The sequence below is a fragment of the Lagopus muta genome, chromosome 11 (assembly GCF_023343835.1).
Source record: "Lagopus muta isolate bLagMut1 chromosome 11, bLagMut1 primary, whole genome shotgun sequence".
Classification (NCBI taxonomy): Eukaryota; Metazoa; Chordata; class Aves; order Galliformes; family Phasianidae; genus Lagopus; species Lagopus muta.
This window is the reverse complement of record NC_064443.1, coordinates 356,332-370,798: the sequence shown is the minus strand read 5'-3', so window position 1 is coordinate 370,798 and position 14,467 is coordinate 356,332. Positions and strand designations below refer to the sequence as shown.

The window sequence follows — 14,467 nt, the reverse complement described above, 5'->3', positions numbered from 1 at the left end:
TGGCAAGGCAGTTGTGACTACACAACCTTTACAGATTTTTTCCAAGCCAAACCATTCTGTGATTCGCTGAGTGTTTGTTTTGAGGCTTGCTGATGACTTGCATAGAATTAAACTTAGTAGTTTGTTATATACTGATTCTTACATTACCTGCCTGCTTTTTGTTAGGAATGCGGTGGGTAACTTTGTAGAGTATGTGGATAGAGTATGAACAAATGTGATTTCTTACTTATATCTTGTTACAGCAAAAGACAAAGGAGAAAAGAAGCTCTTTGGGTTTGCATTCACTCCATTGATGAGAGATGATGGCACTACCTTGTCGGATGATATCCATGAGCTTTATGTTTATAAGGTACCAGGTCTTCTCAACTGTTCACCACAGCTTCAATTTAAATCCAACTGTCATTGCGTTCTCATTTTTTCCCACATTAAAAAAATTAAAGAATTTGAATTTATGTGACTAGGTATGGAAACCTCCTGCTGTAGGTACAACTCGTTTTTCTCATCAGATGCTGATGATTTATCTTTCATTAATTATGACTACTTGAAATTCAAACATACGAGTCTTCAAGCCGTCGGCAGTTTTACAGCCCATACTATTACTGTGTATTAAGAAATTGTTTCAGTGCCCAGAAGCTTCAAATGCATTGCTGCAGTGCTACATCTCAACAGTGCTGTAGCAAGAAACTTTGGAGAGTTTTTGGCGTTGGGTTTCTTCTGCTGTTGTTTTTTTTGTATTTTTTCTTTCCACCATATTGATTTACTTTGGTTTATTTCTTCACTATGACTTTCAGACAGCAGCACTAAGTTGGAAGGTGCAGATAGGTTCAAAACAGTCAGTAGTTAGGAGGTGACATTTTTTTTTAAAACTGAGTCTCCTCTGTGTACACACAAGCCCTGAAGGTGGTAAGCACAGCTTTTCCTTACTAGTGTTTGTGTGCACCCAAAAGGTCAATAAAAGTACTGCCAAGCAATTGCTATCAGGACTTGTGTGTGAAATGAAATAAATAGACCGGGTAGCATTCCATCCCCTTTCCTGTGTTTGCAGTGTGATGAGAACAGCACGTTTAATAACCACGCGCTCTACCTGGGGCTGCCCTGCTGCAAAGAGGACTACAACGGCTGCCCCAATATTCCTTCCAGTCTCATTTTCCAGCGCAGCACCAAAGAGTCCTTTTCTGTCTCCACGCAGCTTTCTTCTACCAAACTGACCCAGAATGGTAAGTAGCTGGTACTTCAGAATTGCTTATGGGCAGATTTGTGTGCTGTATTGACATGAGCAGAAACTGTTGTTCAGTTGTTGGACTGGGGTTTTATTTGGGTTGTTTTGGGGATTTTTTTGTTTGTTTTTTTTTGAAGAAATTGTTACTGAGTAAGGGCAGAGAAATGACTGGCATTTCTGTAAGTGCAAGACATGAGTAATCTGTTAAAACGAAGATAATTTTAATTAGGTGATTAAAGAACAAAAAAATGAGTTGTTGGCACTTTGACACAATCCTAGAATTTGTTTTTTCGGCTCTTGCAGAACTACTAAGGAAACCAAAACTTGTTATAGCAATGTTCCTGAGGCACAGGAAGACAAAAAAATGTATTTTTCACAGTGCAGTGTGAGGTTGCCATAGGAAAGGTAGCAATATTTTTATTCGTTCTAAGACTTTTCAGTTCCTCCATCCTTTCTGTTAGTAATGTTGTTCTTACTGTTTGGTTTCCTTCTTGTTTTTCTTTCTTTTTTTTATTCTAACATGTGTGAGCTGCAACAAGAGCAGAACTGTAGCATAATGAATCTCAGTTGGGTCTGCAGTTGCCCTTCTGCCCTTTGTATATGGACTCTGTCTCTTTCTCTCTTACTGTTCTGCAGTGGATTTGCTTGCCCTCCTGAAATGGAAAGCTTACCCCGATCGTGTGATGGATATTCTAGGAAGGCTGAGACATGTCAGTGGCGAGGAAATTGTTAAGGTACTACATGGAGTTAAATGTATCCAGTGTCTTTGGATGTATCAGTGTTAGTAAGCTAATTGATATCTGCAGTGCACATCTGATTGTTGCTTCTTACTGTACTTTGTTTCGTTCTGTCTCAAAGTGTATGATAGGGATTTTTTTAATATGAAATTGAACACTCCAAAAATGAATGGTATTCAATCCTCAGGATCAAACTTGCTGTAGTCCAAAGACAAATAACCTCATCCACCTGTATGGTGAGCATCATCCTTAGCACTCACTGTTCTGCTCTGTAGACCTGCCCCCACTGAGCCATGCTGTTTCCTAATGAGTGCACAGCTCTGTTAGTGGTGTTTGGTGCAGGCTTTTCTGTTCCAGTCGTATTTTCAAAAAGGCATTCCCTGAAAACAGGGAACTGTGGTTGACCGTTTCTAGAGTGATGAAAACAGAGCTGACACAGAAGTCTTAGCTTTTGAAACAGCTAATGATGGAATGGAATTGATGGAATTGATGGAAACAGTGGAATTGATGTGTATTTCTGTTTTAAGAATATATTTGAAACCTCTGTGTAGAAGACAAACAAATCTGAAACCTTGAAAGTCAAGTGCACCATCCTGCACTTCACTGTCCCAGAGCAGTGAAGTCGTGCTGCTGCACAGAGCACCAATGTCAAACGAAAGTCCCATTGTTTGATTAGGAGTTTATGCCACTTTGTTGTAACTCATTTAAGTGTTGCCATATCTTAATTTTAACTTTCATGATAGCACATGTAAAAATAACACGAGAAGAAGATACCCAGTGTGTACTGAAATTATTCAAGAAGGCCATATGTCATACATTTGTTTGCAAGGCAGTACAAGTATTTGCTTTTTATAGGGAAAATTAAAAAAAAAAAAAAAAAAAAAAAAAAAAAAAAAAAGAAGAAAGTATTATTCCAAGAGGAAATGCAGTTGATTCCATCCCTTAGTTGGCTGCCATTTGGCATTGGGATATGAAGCACAGAATGCAGTAATTCAGAAAAAAGAAATTTTATCTTCTCAGAAACTTCATAAATTGTTGCATTTTGTTTCTTGTTCTCCACCTGATAAACGTAATTAGAATAGATTGCAAAATGACGAGGACGGAAGCAGCAGCTGACTTCACCTTCAGCATTCCTCTTCACAGTCATCCCTTCTGAGAAAAGTAAAGAAAGTCACTGAATTATCAGCAGTGTTACAGATGGGAGAAACAATTGGCACTATGTAGCTTGAATCAATTAATGTTTGTTGTAAGAGCCATAGTTTCATTCCTATAACAAAAGTTTTCAATACTAAGCATAATTTGGAGCACCATTTAATGTGCTTCCATGTCTTAAATTTGATGACAGTGGCATCCAATACACTATGATGTTATGATAGTTTAATTACTACATTGGTTTGCCACCTAGGTAGCACTTACGTCAGCTCAGCTGACAGAGAAAGGAGCACCCAGTTATATTTCTGTGTAGTACGTATTTCTTGTTTTTGTTCTCCTTTATCTGTTATTTTCATTTAGAAATATTCCTCGTGAAGGGAAAAATTCCTTGTGAAGGGAAAATCTGTCTTATGTGTGAACCTGAAATGATTTGTCCTTGGGTTTACAAAGGCATCAACATGTGTGACATAATTCAAGCAGGGCAAAGAGTTCTTATTTTGAATACAATTGAAACTTATTGTTCATTAATATCACTTTAGTTCCTTCAAGACATTCTGGACACACTGTTTGTAGTTTTGGATGACAACACCGAGAAGTATGGCTTGCTGGTCTTTCAGTCTTTGGTAAGCTGATGAACTGTTGCTTCTCTTTATCTCATGGTCAGTGATTTTGAATTCACGTAGTGATCCCGGATGGCTTCAACCCGCGGTTGGGAGGGGAGCGGTATTTGCTATCGCTTGGGAGAAGCATGCAGTGACATCTCATAATGAAAGTATTGACTGTTTGAAGAAAATCACGTGTTTTGTTGTTCCATTGTCTTATTGCAGAACACTGTGTGCAGTTTCCTTCAGTGAGGGCTCACTGCTTCATCTCTTACAGGTATTCATCATAAATCTGCTGCGTGACAGCAAGTATTTTCATTTCCGACCTGTGATGGACACTTACATTCAGAAGCACTTTGCAGGAGCACTGGCTTATAAGTGAGTTTTGTTTATCCATCACTTCAGGGGATGGTCTTAGAAGCCTTTGAATGATGTCGCTAAGAGTCATAATGTTTGTGTTAGCAGAGGTTTTCAAAAATAGAACTATCTGGACAAAATTTTTCCAGCACAGTTTCAGAGAAAAGCTGCTCATTGTATTGTTGCCAGAAACGAGCAGACGTTGATTTTTACTTTGCCTTTCTGAAGTGACAAATTCTGTTTTCATTGTTTTATAAATGTCACTCAGCAACACCTCCTTGTCAATCTGTCAGCTAATGAGCTGCAAGAGTATATACATTTCTTGTCCAAGGACACTGGGAGATAGGATGTGTGTGAAAGCTTGCAGAACTAATTGTTATTACTTCTTCCAAAATGGACAGGTGTTTATGTAAGCTAATGGTTTTCCATTTTATTAGAGTAAGTCTGTATTTCAGTGGATCAGAATCTTAATTTTCACTGTTACTTTGAAGATTCTGCTTTATTTTCTATTGTACTTTTTTGAGTTTTGCATCAAGCAACAAGACAGACATGATTAGGAAAGCAGTATGGCTTACCATTCAGGGTCTTAGTTTTACTTACCAAAAATACTGACAATGACAGGCACTGCGGGTAGTACACAACACTGGAAGGCGTTGTCATGTACAGAGGCTAAAAAGATGTTCTGTCTTGTATGAATAATCACTTTTTTTCACTCTGATGCCTAGTAAATATGTTTTAAACACAGCTCTTTAAGGTAGTCCAAATGGTATCTTGCACTCCAGGAAGATGGTTCTTTGTGATCTTCAGTTTCTAAACACTGATTACTTAGAGGAGGCCTGGCATTTGATGCCAAATGAGTAGAGTATGTCTTGATCTCAATTTTGATAAAGGCAAGCAATATAGTTCTATCTTTAATAGTATCGTTTGATGTTCTTATAGTTTGTCAATTACAGGGAAGAAATTATTTTCTGGTGTAGAAATTTAAATAAATGCATATGTTGTATAAAATTCAGTAGGTGATTCGAGTGGACTGAAATTACACTTTTTTTTTAATAGATTTTTCCCTAGAACTAAAATGTTTGCTACCTGACTAATTTTTAAATGGTATTGAAACTACTGCTGCTGCCCCAGCAGCAACTTCACCTCCTTGGGCACCTTCTCACCATCCTCCCATAGGGTGATTAAGTAGGGATGAGAAAGAATGCTGCTAAAAACGTGTGAAATGAGTTTAAGTACAAGAGACAGGCTGTACAGTCATATTTGCAAACACCTTAATGTCTGCTGTTGCAGAAGGCTATGCAAAAAGAAGGTTTGATCAAATTCTGAGTTGAAAGATAAAAAAGTTGAAGGGGGCAGCCTCTGAACACTGTGCACTGGTAAGATCTGTCCTGAAGCAATTGTGATTGAATGTTATTTAAACTCGGCAGTGATGGCTAATCTTCATGTTACTGTTCTTTTTGCTGTTACATTCAGAGAACTGATCCGATGCTTGAAGTGGTACATGGACCGTTCAGCTGAGCTCGTACGCCAAGATCACATCCAGGAGGCAATGAGAGTATGTATGCATTAGAAATATTTATGTGCCTGTTTCATTTGTGAAGGGCTGAGGAAGCTGCAGATAAAATCAAGGGCTGTCTGTTGTTGGCATCTTAAATGTTTAACTAAAGTTATTTTTTTTATTGCAAAAAGTTAGGGGGAGATAGATTCATTCTTGTGCAGAAAACAATGAAACAACCACATCTTCTTAAGTCCTTTTGAAGCCTTAAGGAGATTTAAGTGGGACTTCAGTGGCACATATATGGATGTGTTACATATATTTATGTCTACACCTTGCACTTTAAGGAACAGTGATTTGAAGTGTATTAGGCAGAGGTGCCGTGGATCAGAGGTACAATTTCCATTTGTGGCTGTGACGTAGCTTCATTGTGTCACCAGTGGAAGTTCTCTCCTGTTTTAAGAAGCTGGAAATTCTACCATTTATCATTCGTTCCCTGGCAAGAGTATGATGCTGAAAGAAGGCCCAACTTTCTAATGTTGTGTGAAGTCAAGGGAATAATTTTTATACTAATTACAGAGAATTCAGAGAATAAATGAAGTATTTGTTTTACTGTAAGTAATTGTAAGAGAGAAAGAGAATGCACGTAAATATGATTCCAAATTTTGCAGGAAAGAGTCTTTGAGTGATTGTCTATCTGTACCTTCTTACTGTAGGCAGTACATCCAAACATTTTGAATCTGGGCGCTTTTAAAACTAGCATCAGTGGCAGAGATTTTTTCTTTTTTTTCACTTTTCTCACTTTTTCACATCACAAGTGAAGCGTGTCACAGGTGAGAAGCACACATGCACACACACATTGCTGCTTTAAGTTCTGGGTAAAGCATGGGAAAGTTAGGGGTTGTTTCTTGTGAATGTCTTTGTGCTTGTGTTTTGGTATATGTTTCAGATTTTATCACTGTTTTCCATTCCCTTTTGTGGTATTTTTATGCTTTGCTTTGTCTCCTTTGGTCTAATTTATTCAACATTTTTGAGAAAGTAGTATTTGTTTTTTGAGAATTTGAATGGTACAGCATCCCTACGTTTAACTGGCTGTCGAGATCTCCTGATCTTGATACTTAGAAGATGGATGATTCAGCGGTTGGTTGTTAGAGTTTGGGTAGAATGGTGAGGTTGCAGTTGGACTTCATCTTCAAGGTTTTTTCCAACCTGAGCAATTCAATTATATGAGCACTATAGCAATTTGTGCTTTGTCTTTGTAGATATTTATGTATTTAGAAACTATTTGTAATATTTTTGAACCACAGTTCCATAGGGAATAGTAAAAGTGGGCCAAAGATGAATTTTCTTGAAATTCTATTGAAATTCTCAGCTTTCTCATTCAATTTGTTTCCATCCTCATTGCTCATTTTTTGGAATTGCAAAGGAACCTGTTAAAATAGTGAAACAGGAAGCAGATCCCTAACTGGAATGGCTGGGAGAAGGCTTTCTTCTCCATCAAACTATTCACTGGTATGCAGTGCAGCAGATGCAGATGTATCATATTGTTCCTAAGTGGAATTTGTTGAACCTCATGTTAGTTCTCTTCAGCAACTGTGAAAGTTTGAGCGTTAGAATGTCTTTCAAAAGGTCAGTTATTCAGTGTGCTGTTTGAAAATAAGTAAATAAATTCTTTCAAGGATGCTAAAGCAGCCCTTTGCTTACTTGGAATCTGAAGTGTTTGCTTAGTCAGCAGGTGTCCTGTCAGTGAGTTGGGTTGCTTTGCAGATCTGACAGCCCCTTTCCTAGCAATGAGCAGCAGAGGTTCTTCAGACCTAACAGTACATCCCCTACCACTGTGGTAGCTGTTACATTTTAAGGTGAACAGTTGGCTTCACAAGTAGATCTTGGAGGCCCAAATTAAGATCTTCATTTTCTTTCTTGATTCCCCATGGACATGATGGATATGCAGACACCTCATATGATTCTAATCCAGACCTTAGCATCAACAAGCACTGCTTTAGGCTGTTTCAGAAATGGTTTTCCTTGCTCAAGACTTTTTCTCAGAAAACTTCAGTGAAACCTGGAGTGTTCTGTGAAACATAGGGGCTTCCCTAGCTGTCTAGAACACGTGGCACCATTTTCCTTGCTATTGCCCATAACAAGCTTCATGTAAGCTGCATCCAAATACACCTGCCTGTGCCTATGTGGAGAATTCTTTAGCAGGAGTCTCCATGGTTAGCCTCACAGATGGTTTTACCTTTTCTGCTAGACATGGCAAAACTAGTGAAATGTCTCTAAGCAGTGCAGTTCCAGCTTCAGGCATTTCCTGGAGGTGTAATCACACATGGCTTTGCCTGTATCAAGACATCCACTTAAAAAGCAAGATCTCTTCTCAGGTCTCAGGAAGTCTCATCTTCATATCCGTGTTCTGGAGCTGAACCATACCATTGCCACAAGGTTTTACATGAATCAGTGAAAAGAAAAAGGTCAGTGTTTGGCAGAGGCTCAAACAATATTGTACTTCCCAGCTGATTTCATGAAAACCCATATTTTCTGAGCAATGGCAGCCAGGGAGGTGAGGCATTCAGAATTATATTCTCAAACTGCCTTTTGAGACTGCAGAATTCTCCAGACTGTTTTCTTCACTCTGAATTTCAAAAAGAAATGTCAGTCTTTCTGGACTTACTCCTAATTATCTCGTTCAGAAGTAATTACCTCATTGGTGATTTGTATTTTCTACAGTCTTGCGTTTTCTAAGAACACTAGAAAATTGTTAGGGTGATTACAGTCATTCCACCCTGGACAGCCTGTTTCTAGGACTTGCTCCTTCTTTTATTGTTAATGCCTTTCCAAACTTTGCCTCAGGTCTCTTACCTGCTTTCACAAGACGCTAATTGGTACCTCCGCTTGAATCTCTGTGCTTTTTTTATCTTAGTAATGCAGAATAGATGCTTTCTGCACTTAAGGCAAGTACTCTGTTCATTGCCAGGAGCAAGAAGAAATTTGCTGGCTGCTCTTGAACATGAAGTGGATTCCCATATAGACTGCTGTCTGTATTTTAGTGAATGTGTGATACTAAGTGTATTTTGGTGAATGAGCAGCATGCAAATATTCTTTAGTTTACTTGTAAGAAGGATGTTCATGTTTTCCACAAAAGCTTTCCACAAAATCCAATGAGTTTCCTTAAAGGCCAGCAAAACCAGAACATCCTTCAGCTAATAATCTAGTTACGAGATTTTAACTGGATGTTGGTGTCTTGTTTGGGGCTGTCCTTTGAGACTGCCTACGTATTTGTTTCCTTGTATTTTTAAGAAGGTGGCTTTTTGAAGATTACTTTTGTTCATTTTGGTTAGGACAGTGAAGACATTCAGAGCTAATAATCATCCTTATATATATTGTGTGTATGATAAGGTCACCTGTTCTACATAGTCCATGTTATTTCCTGGTTTGGGTGTCTTGACTTAGGAAAGTAATCTGTGCTTTTTCTTCTAGCAAGTTTGGTTAAGGTTGATTCATCTGTGCATACTCTGAACATCAGCTATGTTTTGCCTTTGGAACTGAACAGGCTTTTCATCTCTATGGCAGATGAGTCCAGATGTGCTGTTACACTGTTCGTTGGAGTATGCTATATTAAGGTCATCCAGTGGTGTTTGAGCATAGTCCTTTAAAGCACAAGTGATTCTAATGATGTTTCTGAAGAGTATCTTAATCTACTACACCTGCTGAAATCTATCCAACACTTTACCTGCATAAATGTAGCAGCTTCCTACCGATGTTGGGTTTGTTAGAGTAGTCTTCTGCTTTTAGTTCTTCTGGAACATTGCAGCTGAGCACCAGCTAATTTATGCAAGTTGAGGTGTGCTCAGTTGCGTTCACAAGAGTGAACATGCATATGGACAGTCCCTCAGAGAAGAAAGGAAGGTTACTCATCAGTAAGTAGAAGTTGTTTGACATGTGTTATCTAAATGCGCATTTCTTTCCCCACTTCTCTTCTCTGCTGGAGCACCACTGACAAAACTAGAGGATTATTTGGTTGAGAGGAAATGAGGTTACAATTGCGTTTGTCATTTCAGTTTTTCATGGGATGGTACCATGAGATTTCAGACTGCTGATTGCAAGTAACAGATGCACACTCAGCTGCTCAAACCTCTTTTATCAGAGGAACTTCTTCTAATGTGGTACTATTCTCCTTTTGACATCTCTCTTTTTATATTATCCTGAACATATAGAAGGCTTGAATATCTTCAGTGTACTTCTACATCTTTAAGAGCCTGTGTGTGTCATATCTGGGATTTTGTAAGTAGTAAAATGCAAAGTTAGTCCAAGTGCTGATGTGTGCTAAGAGGGCTTGGTTTGTGCTTTTACCTCCTCAGCTGCCTGTGTGAATGGAGTGAACTCTTTGGTTGATTGTTTTGGATTCACTCTAGGCAGCAGTTTAGGTGTCTCTGCCAAGGCTGAAAGCCTGCCACTGCACTTCCAACAAAGAATTACAGATTTGCAGACAGAAATTCTCTGATTTGTTGCAAAACATAGTCTTCGCATTAAAGTTATGAGCTTTCACATTGGAATTCTGGTTGTCTATACCAACCCATAAAGCCTGCCAGATCTTGACTTGCATTATTTTGTGTTAGCAGCAGAATTGCTAACCTTGAAGAGCAGACTGCTGTGAACCAACTCAGCTTTGTCTGGAAACAGACAGAAGTGTAAAGTGTTATTTCCTGCTGGAGTTCTTTGGAGTAAGGAAGCTACACTGGGAGGTGCTCTAGTGCAGAGGTGTAAGTAGAGTCCTGCCAGGTTACTGAAAAAATGGCTGTAATTATCACCAGGATTTTGAAATCTGTGATGGATTTATGAAAGCTTTCTCGTTCTCTGTCCTTAAAGCTGTAGCATTCTAAAGCTTAGAACATGACGTTGCATATAGTACACAAATATGTATTATAGTGTGATGGCTCAAGCATCTGGTGGATACAAAAATATAAATGGGAGTAAAATTTGTCATTGGAATTTCTTTAAGCTCCCAAACAATGAGGCAGAATAATTTTGAGTCAGTGTAATTGCTCTAATGTTTCTTTATAAACTATGATTAGTGAATTGCAGGAAGGTTGTTTCCTGTGCCGAGTTCTGAGGATACATCAGACTATACATCTGTCTTCCTTAGTGCTCTCTTAATGGTCTGTCACGTTAAGCACTGAGGGAAGAGTGAAGTCTAAATGTCGCTGATATTTAGTGTGTTTCAGTGTGGATAGCTGTGTGTGCCAAATGATGGAAACGGCATTCTGTCTGTGTGGAGTATGACATTGTCGTCATAGCATCTCTGAGGGTCTTTGATAGATTGGCAAGCTTGTTGCAGGCTGTGTGGAACAACGTGTCATCCTTCCTTGACACTGGTGCCAAATAAATGGAGTTCTGAACACCATTTACAAAGTTTTACCTAAAGGTGTTTATGTTGCAAATCCAGACTTTCTAGACGTGTCCTTGATCAAATTTCCACTTTCCTACGAAAATATCCTCTTTGTCAATCCTCCAGACTGCAGCATCTATCACACATCATGAGGGCTGCTCTGAAAGTAATGCCTCCTATTTTATGATGTTGGCCCACATCATCAGAGGTGAATGTTGGTGGGTTGGCAGCAGAGGTTGAACCTTCCTGCCAGTACTCTATTATATTTTGTTGCTGTACAAGTGATGGTGGTAGAGGGGCACTCTGACAAAGTGACATCTGACATGGGAGTGTGTATGAAGTAAAGATGCATCATTGAATTCATCCATGCAGAAAAATATGGCAACTATTGACACTTTTCAATGCTTTCTGAACATCTGTGGAGACCATACAGTAAGGATGTGAGCACAGTTGTGTTTCAGCACTGACAGTGCTCACCTGCACCTGTGCAGACTTTTATGAGCTCTTGTTCATCGCTAGCAAAAATGCACAGCTAATGGTGGTGGCTGTGTTGAAAAATAGCATTTTGTAGCTGAAAGTTTGCTCTGTCAAATAGTGTTACTGTGTTCTTTGTACCTGTTATTGTTTCCATGGAGATAAATGGAAAGCGTTACTTTTGGAGCAACCTATGCATATTGGTGTTAAATGCCACCTTCTGTGCAGGTTGTTCCTCTGCTGGGTGCTCTCCAAGTTTCATATGAGACAATAAAAGGAAGGCTTATGAAGTTCCCCCAGCTGGAAGTAAAAAGATGTGTACATAGTGTTGCACAGCTGCTGCTGCCTACTGCTGTGGGCTTCACGTTCTGTTTGTGTCTGCACTCACTTCTATCTGTACCTGTGGCTGTCAGAAATAAAGGCAGACCTGTTGTGTTCCTATTGAAAAGCAGACAGTTCTTTTTCCAGGTAACCCTTCTTCTGTTCCACTGACAGGCCACTTATCTTAACCCAGATCAGCAAACTGAAGTGATTAAAGGTAAAATGTGAATAAAGACAGGAAAACAGCTTCTTCAGATACAGCCCCTATGCCAAGTCATTAGCAAACTGTAAATCTCTTGTCTTTGCCAAAATCTTCCTCAGCCTGTGTAAACTGACTTTACCTACTTGAATTAAATGCATGCTTATTTTTTGTTGTTATTAGTGAGGCATATTGGCCACGGAGATTATTGAGAATGAATTCTTGTGTATGAGAAGTGCTTCCTTAACTGAATTATAAAACTTAACAGAACCTGTTTTTCTTTTTCTTTTCTAAAGCTGAAGAATTATGCGTCTAGAATCTTTCCTGGTTCTCTTTAAAGCTCCTGTATTTTTCTTTCTCTCTATCTTAATTTCCTCCCTTTCCTGCTCCTTAAGGCCTTGGAATATCTTTTCAAGTTCATTGTCCAATCTCGGATCCTTTACTCCAGAGCTACATGCGGAATGGAGGAGGAGCAGTTCCGCTCCAGCATCCAAGAGCTTTTCCAGTCCATCAGATTTGTGCTCAGCTTGGACAGCAGGAGTTCTGAGACTCTCATCTTCACACAGGTTTGCTGTTTCCTACACTTGAACTGACGAGCCAAAGGGCAGCTATTTTCTGCAATGATAGCATATGGGCGTGTGACAGCTGGGAGCAGATTAGTATAGTGTTCTTTCTCTAAGAATGTGATGATACTGAAAAACAGCATAGTCAGTCTTACTACAGAGTGTCTTTGCAGTTACAGGTGCTGAACTGTGGAGTCTCAAGAGGAAAGCAGCTCATCACACGATGATTCAGTTTCTCCTCTCACAAAAGTAAAATATATTGCCAAGTGTTCCCATCTGTCTTAAGTTGATCTGACAATCCCATGTGTCTTAAGTTGTCCTAAAGGAATTCTAAATCCTTGGTTACAGGAGCTCACATTGAATATAGAGGTCACAGCAACAGTGCTGTGGAAGAGTTCATTTGATGTACTCTCAATCTGGAAAATTGAATTCCAGCATAGTCTAACATCAGTTAGAATGGCATGCACCCTGACTGCAAGCAGTCTGTGATACCTATACTCTCAATTAATACGTTATTTCAAATGTGGCCCAGATGAATTCACTGTCACTTCTGTGGGCTACAGATTCCACCCAAAGTGAGTGAGGATTTTGCAATGTCTCATTTCATATTTGAAAGAGCACTGAGATACTTCTGTGTTTAAAAGATCTGAACAATAATGTTAAATATTATGTGTATGCCTCCGCTCAGGAAATCTCAGAAATGGATCACCTAGAACATCCTGGTAATATGAAGGTGATTTGTAATTACTAATTTACGATTTGAAGATGTTTTGAACACCTACTGAAACCTGTCAAAGCAGCAGTTGCTGTGAATGTCACAACAAAACAGAGTGACTCCAGTGGTTGGGGAAGCTGCCAGCAGCATGATCTCTTTCTTAAGAAGGTGTTCTGCAAGGTTTCGAGAAGAGTTGCTCTACTCTTTTATTTAATCACTCATTATATATGAGATATATATATGTATAATGAGATGACACAAGAGCATGAGAAATCAGTGCACAGATTCTTTCAGACGGTGAGTGGGAGCAGCATCTGGTGAACACAGGATGTTTAGGTTGGGTTGGTTTGGTTTCTAGTTGTAGTGATCACAGGTACAGAGAGAAACTAGCTTTGAGGATGGGGTTATTTTCCCTTTCTCTTTGCTTTTTTTTTTTTCTTCTTACTGTCTTTGCTCTAGACTTTTGTAATTTGGAAAGTTTGTCCTTGTTTAATCTTTGAAAAGTTTACTGTTTTGTTTTCCCCGTGCCATTGTGTTGCCCCTTGATCCCAATTGCCCCACAGGCCTCTCAGCCTGGAAGTCAGGTGAGCGGAGCTGGGACATGTGCTCCACAAAAAAGTGGTGGCACTTCAAGGCCGACATTTAATTTTGTAAGTAATGATCCTCAAAACTGCTCAAGTATTTCATCATGGATGTTCCCAGTGAATCCCTTTTCCTATCCCAATCCGTCTTTTCCTACATATAGACTGAAATTTAATGTTTAAGTGGCTGGTGCTTTAAAACTAGGAAATGTGGAATATTTCAGTAATTAATGGAACAGCTGATAGCATTAGCACTTCAGAAATACACTGTTGAGGGCATGTGCAAGACTGCATAAATCACACTGCTCAGGCAAACCGAGGAGACAGTGTATGAGCTTCAGAAACTTGGACAACTGTTACACAGAAATGTTTGAGGCCTTATTAAATATAATTTCCTCCACATTTCTTTTATCCAGGATCTCAGTGCAGCCTTTTTCAGCAGTGAGATAAAAACTGCTCCTTACTTCCAGGCAAGTAGTTTGACAAGAACAGTGCTCCAGAGCACTTTAGGTTCTTACACTGAAAAGGGCCCTTCCAGGAACTGCTGCAACAATACAGCTGTTCTCGAGACAGATCCAAAGCTTCCTGAAGAGATCCCATGCATATCCTTAGATTGCTACTAGAAATTCTTGATGGCTACAGCAATCCTTCTGCATCATAGTAATAGAA

At 39.2% G+C, this 14,467-nt stretch overlaps 1 protein-coding gene across 8 annotated transcripts in view; it reads left to right on the top strand.

The window, feature by feature from the left end:
• DOCK3 (dedicator of cytokinesis 3) overlaps positions 1–14,467 on the top strand; it is a 185,848-nt gene that overhangs the window by 114,643 nt on the left and 56,738 nt on the right. For all 8 annotated transcript variants that reach the window (XM_048956982.1, XM_048956981.1, XM_048956985.1 and 5 more), the window contains exons 17-23: positions 243–349; positions 1,046–1,217; positions 1,856–1,953; positions 3,648–3,731; positions 3,988–4,088; positions 5,541–5,622; positions 12,335–12,505. In XM_048956982.1, the coding sequence (XP_048812939.1) occupies positions 243–349; positions 1,046–1,217; positions 1,856–1,953; positions 3,648–3,731; positions 3,988–4,088; positions 5,541–5,622; positions 12,335–12,505 (815 nt within the window). The remainder of the gene's footprint in view (positions 1–242; positions 350–1,045; positions 1,218–1,855; positions 1,954–3,647; positions 3,732–3,987; positions 4,089–5,540; positions 5,623–12,334; positions 12,506–14,467) is intronic.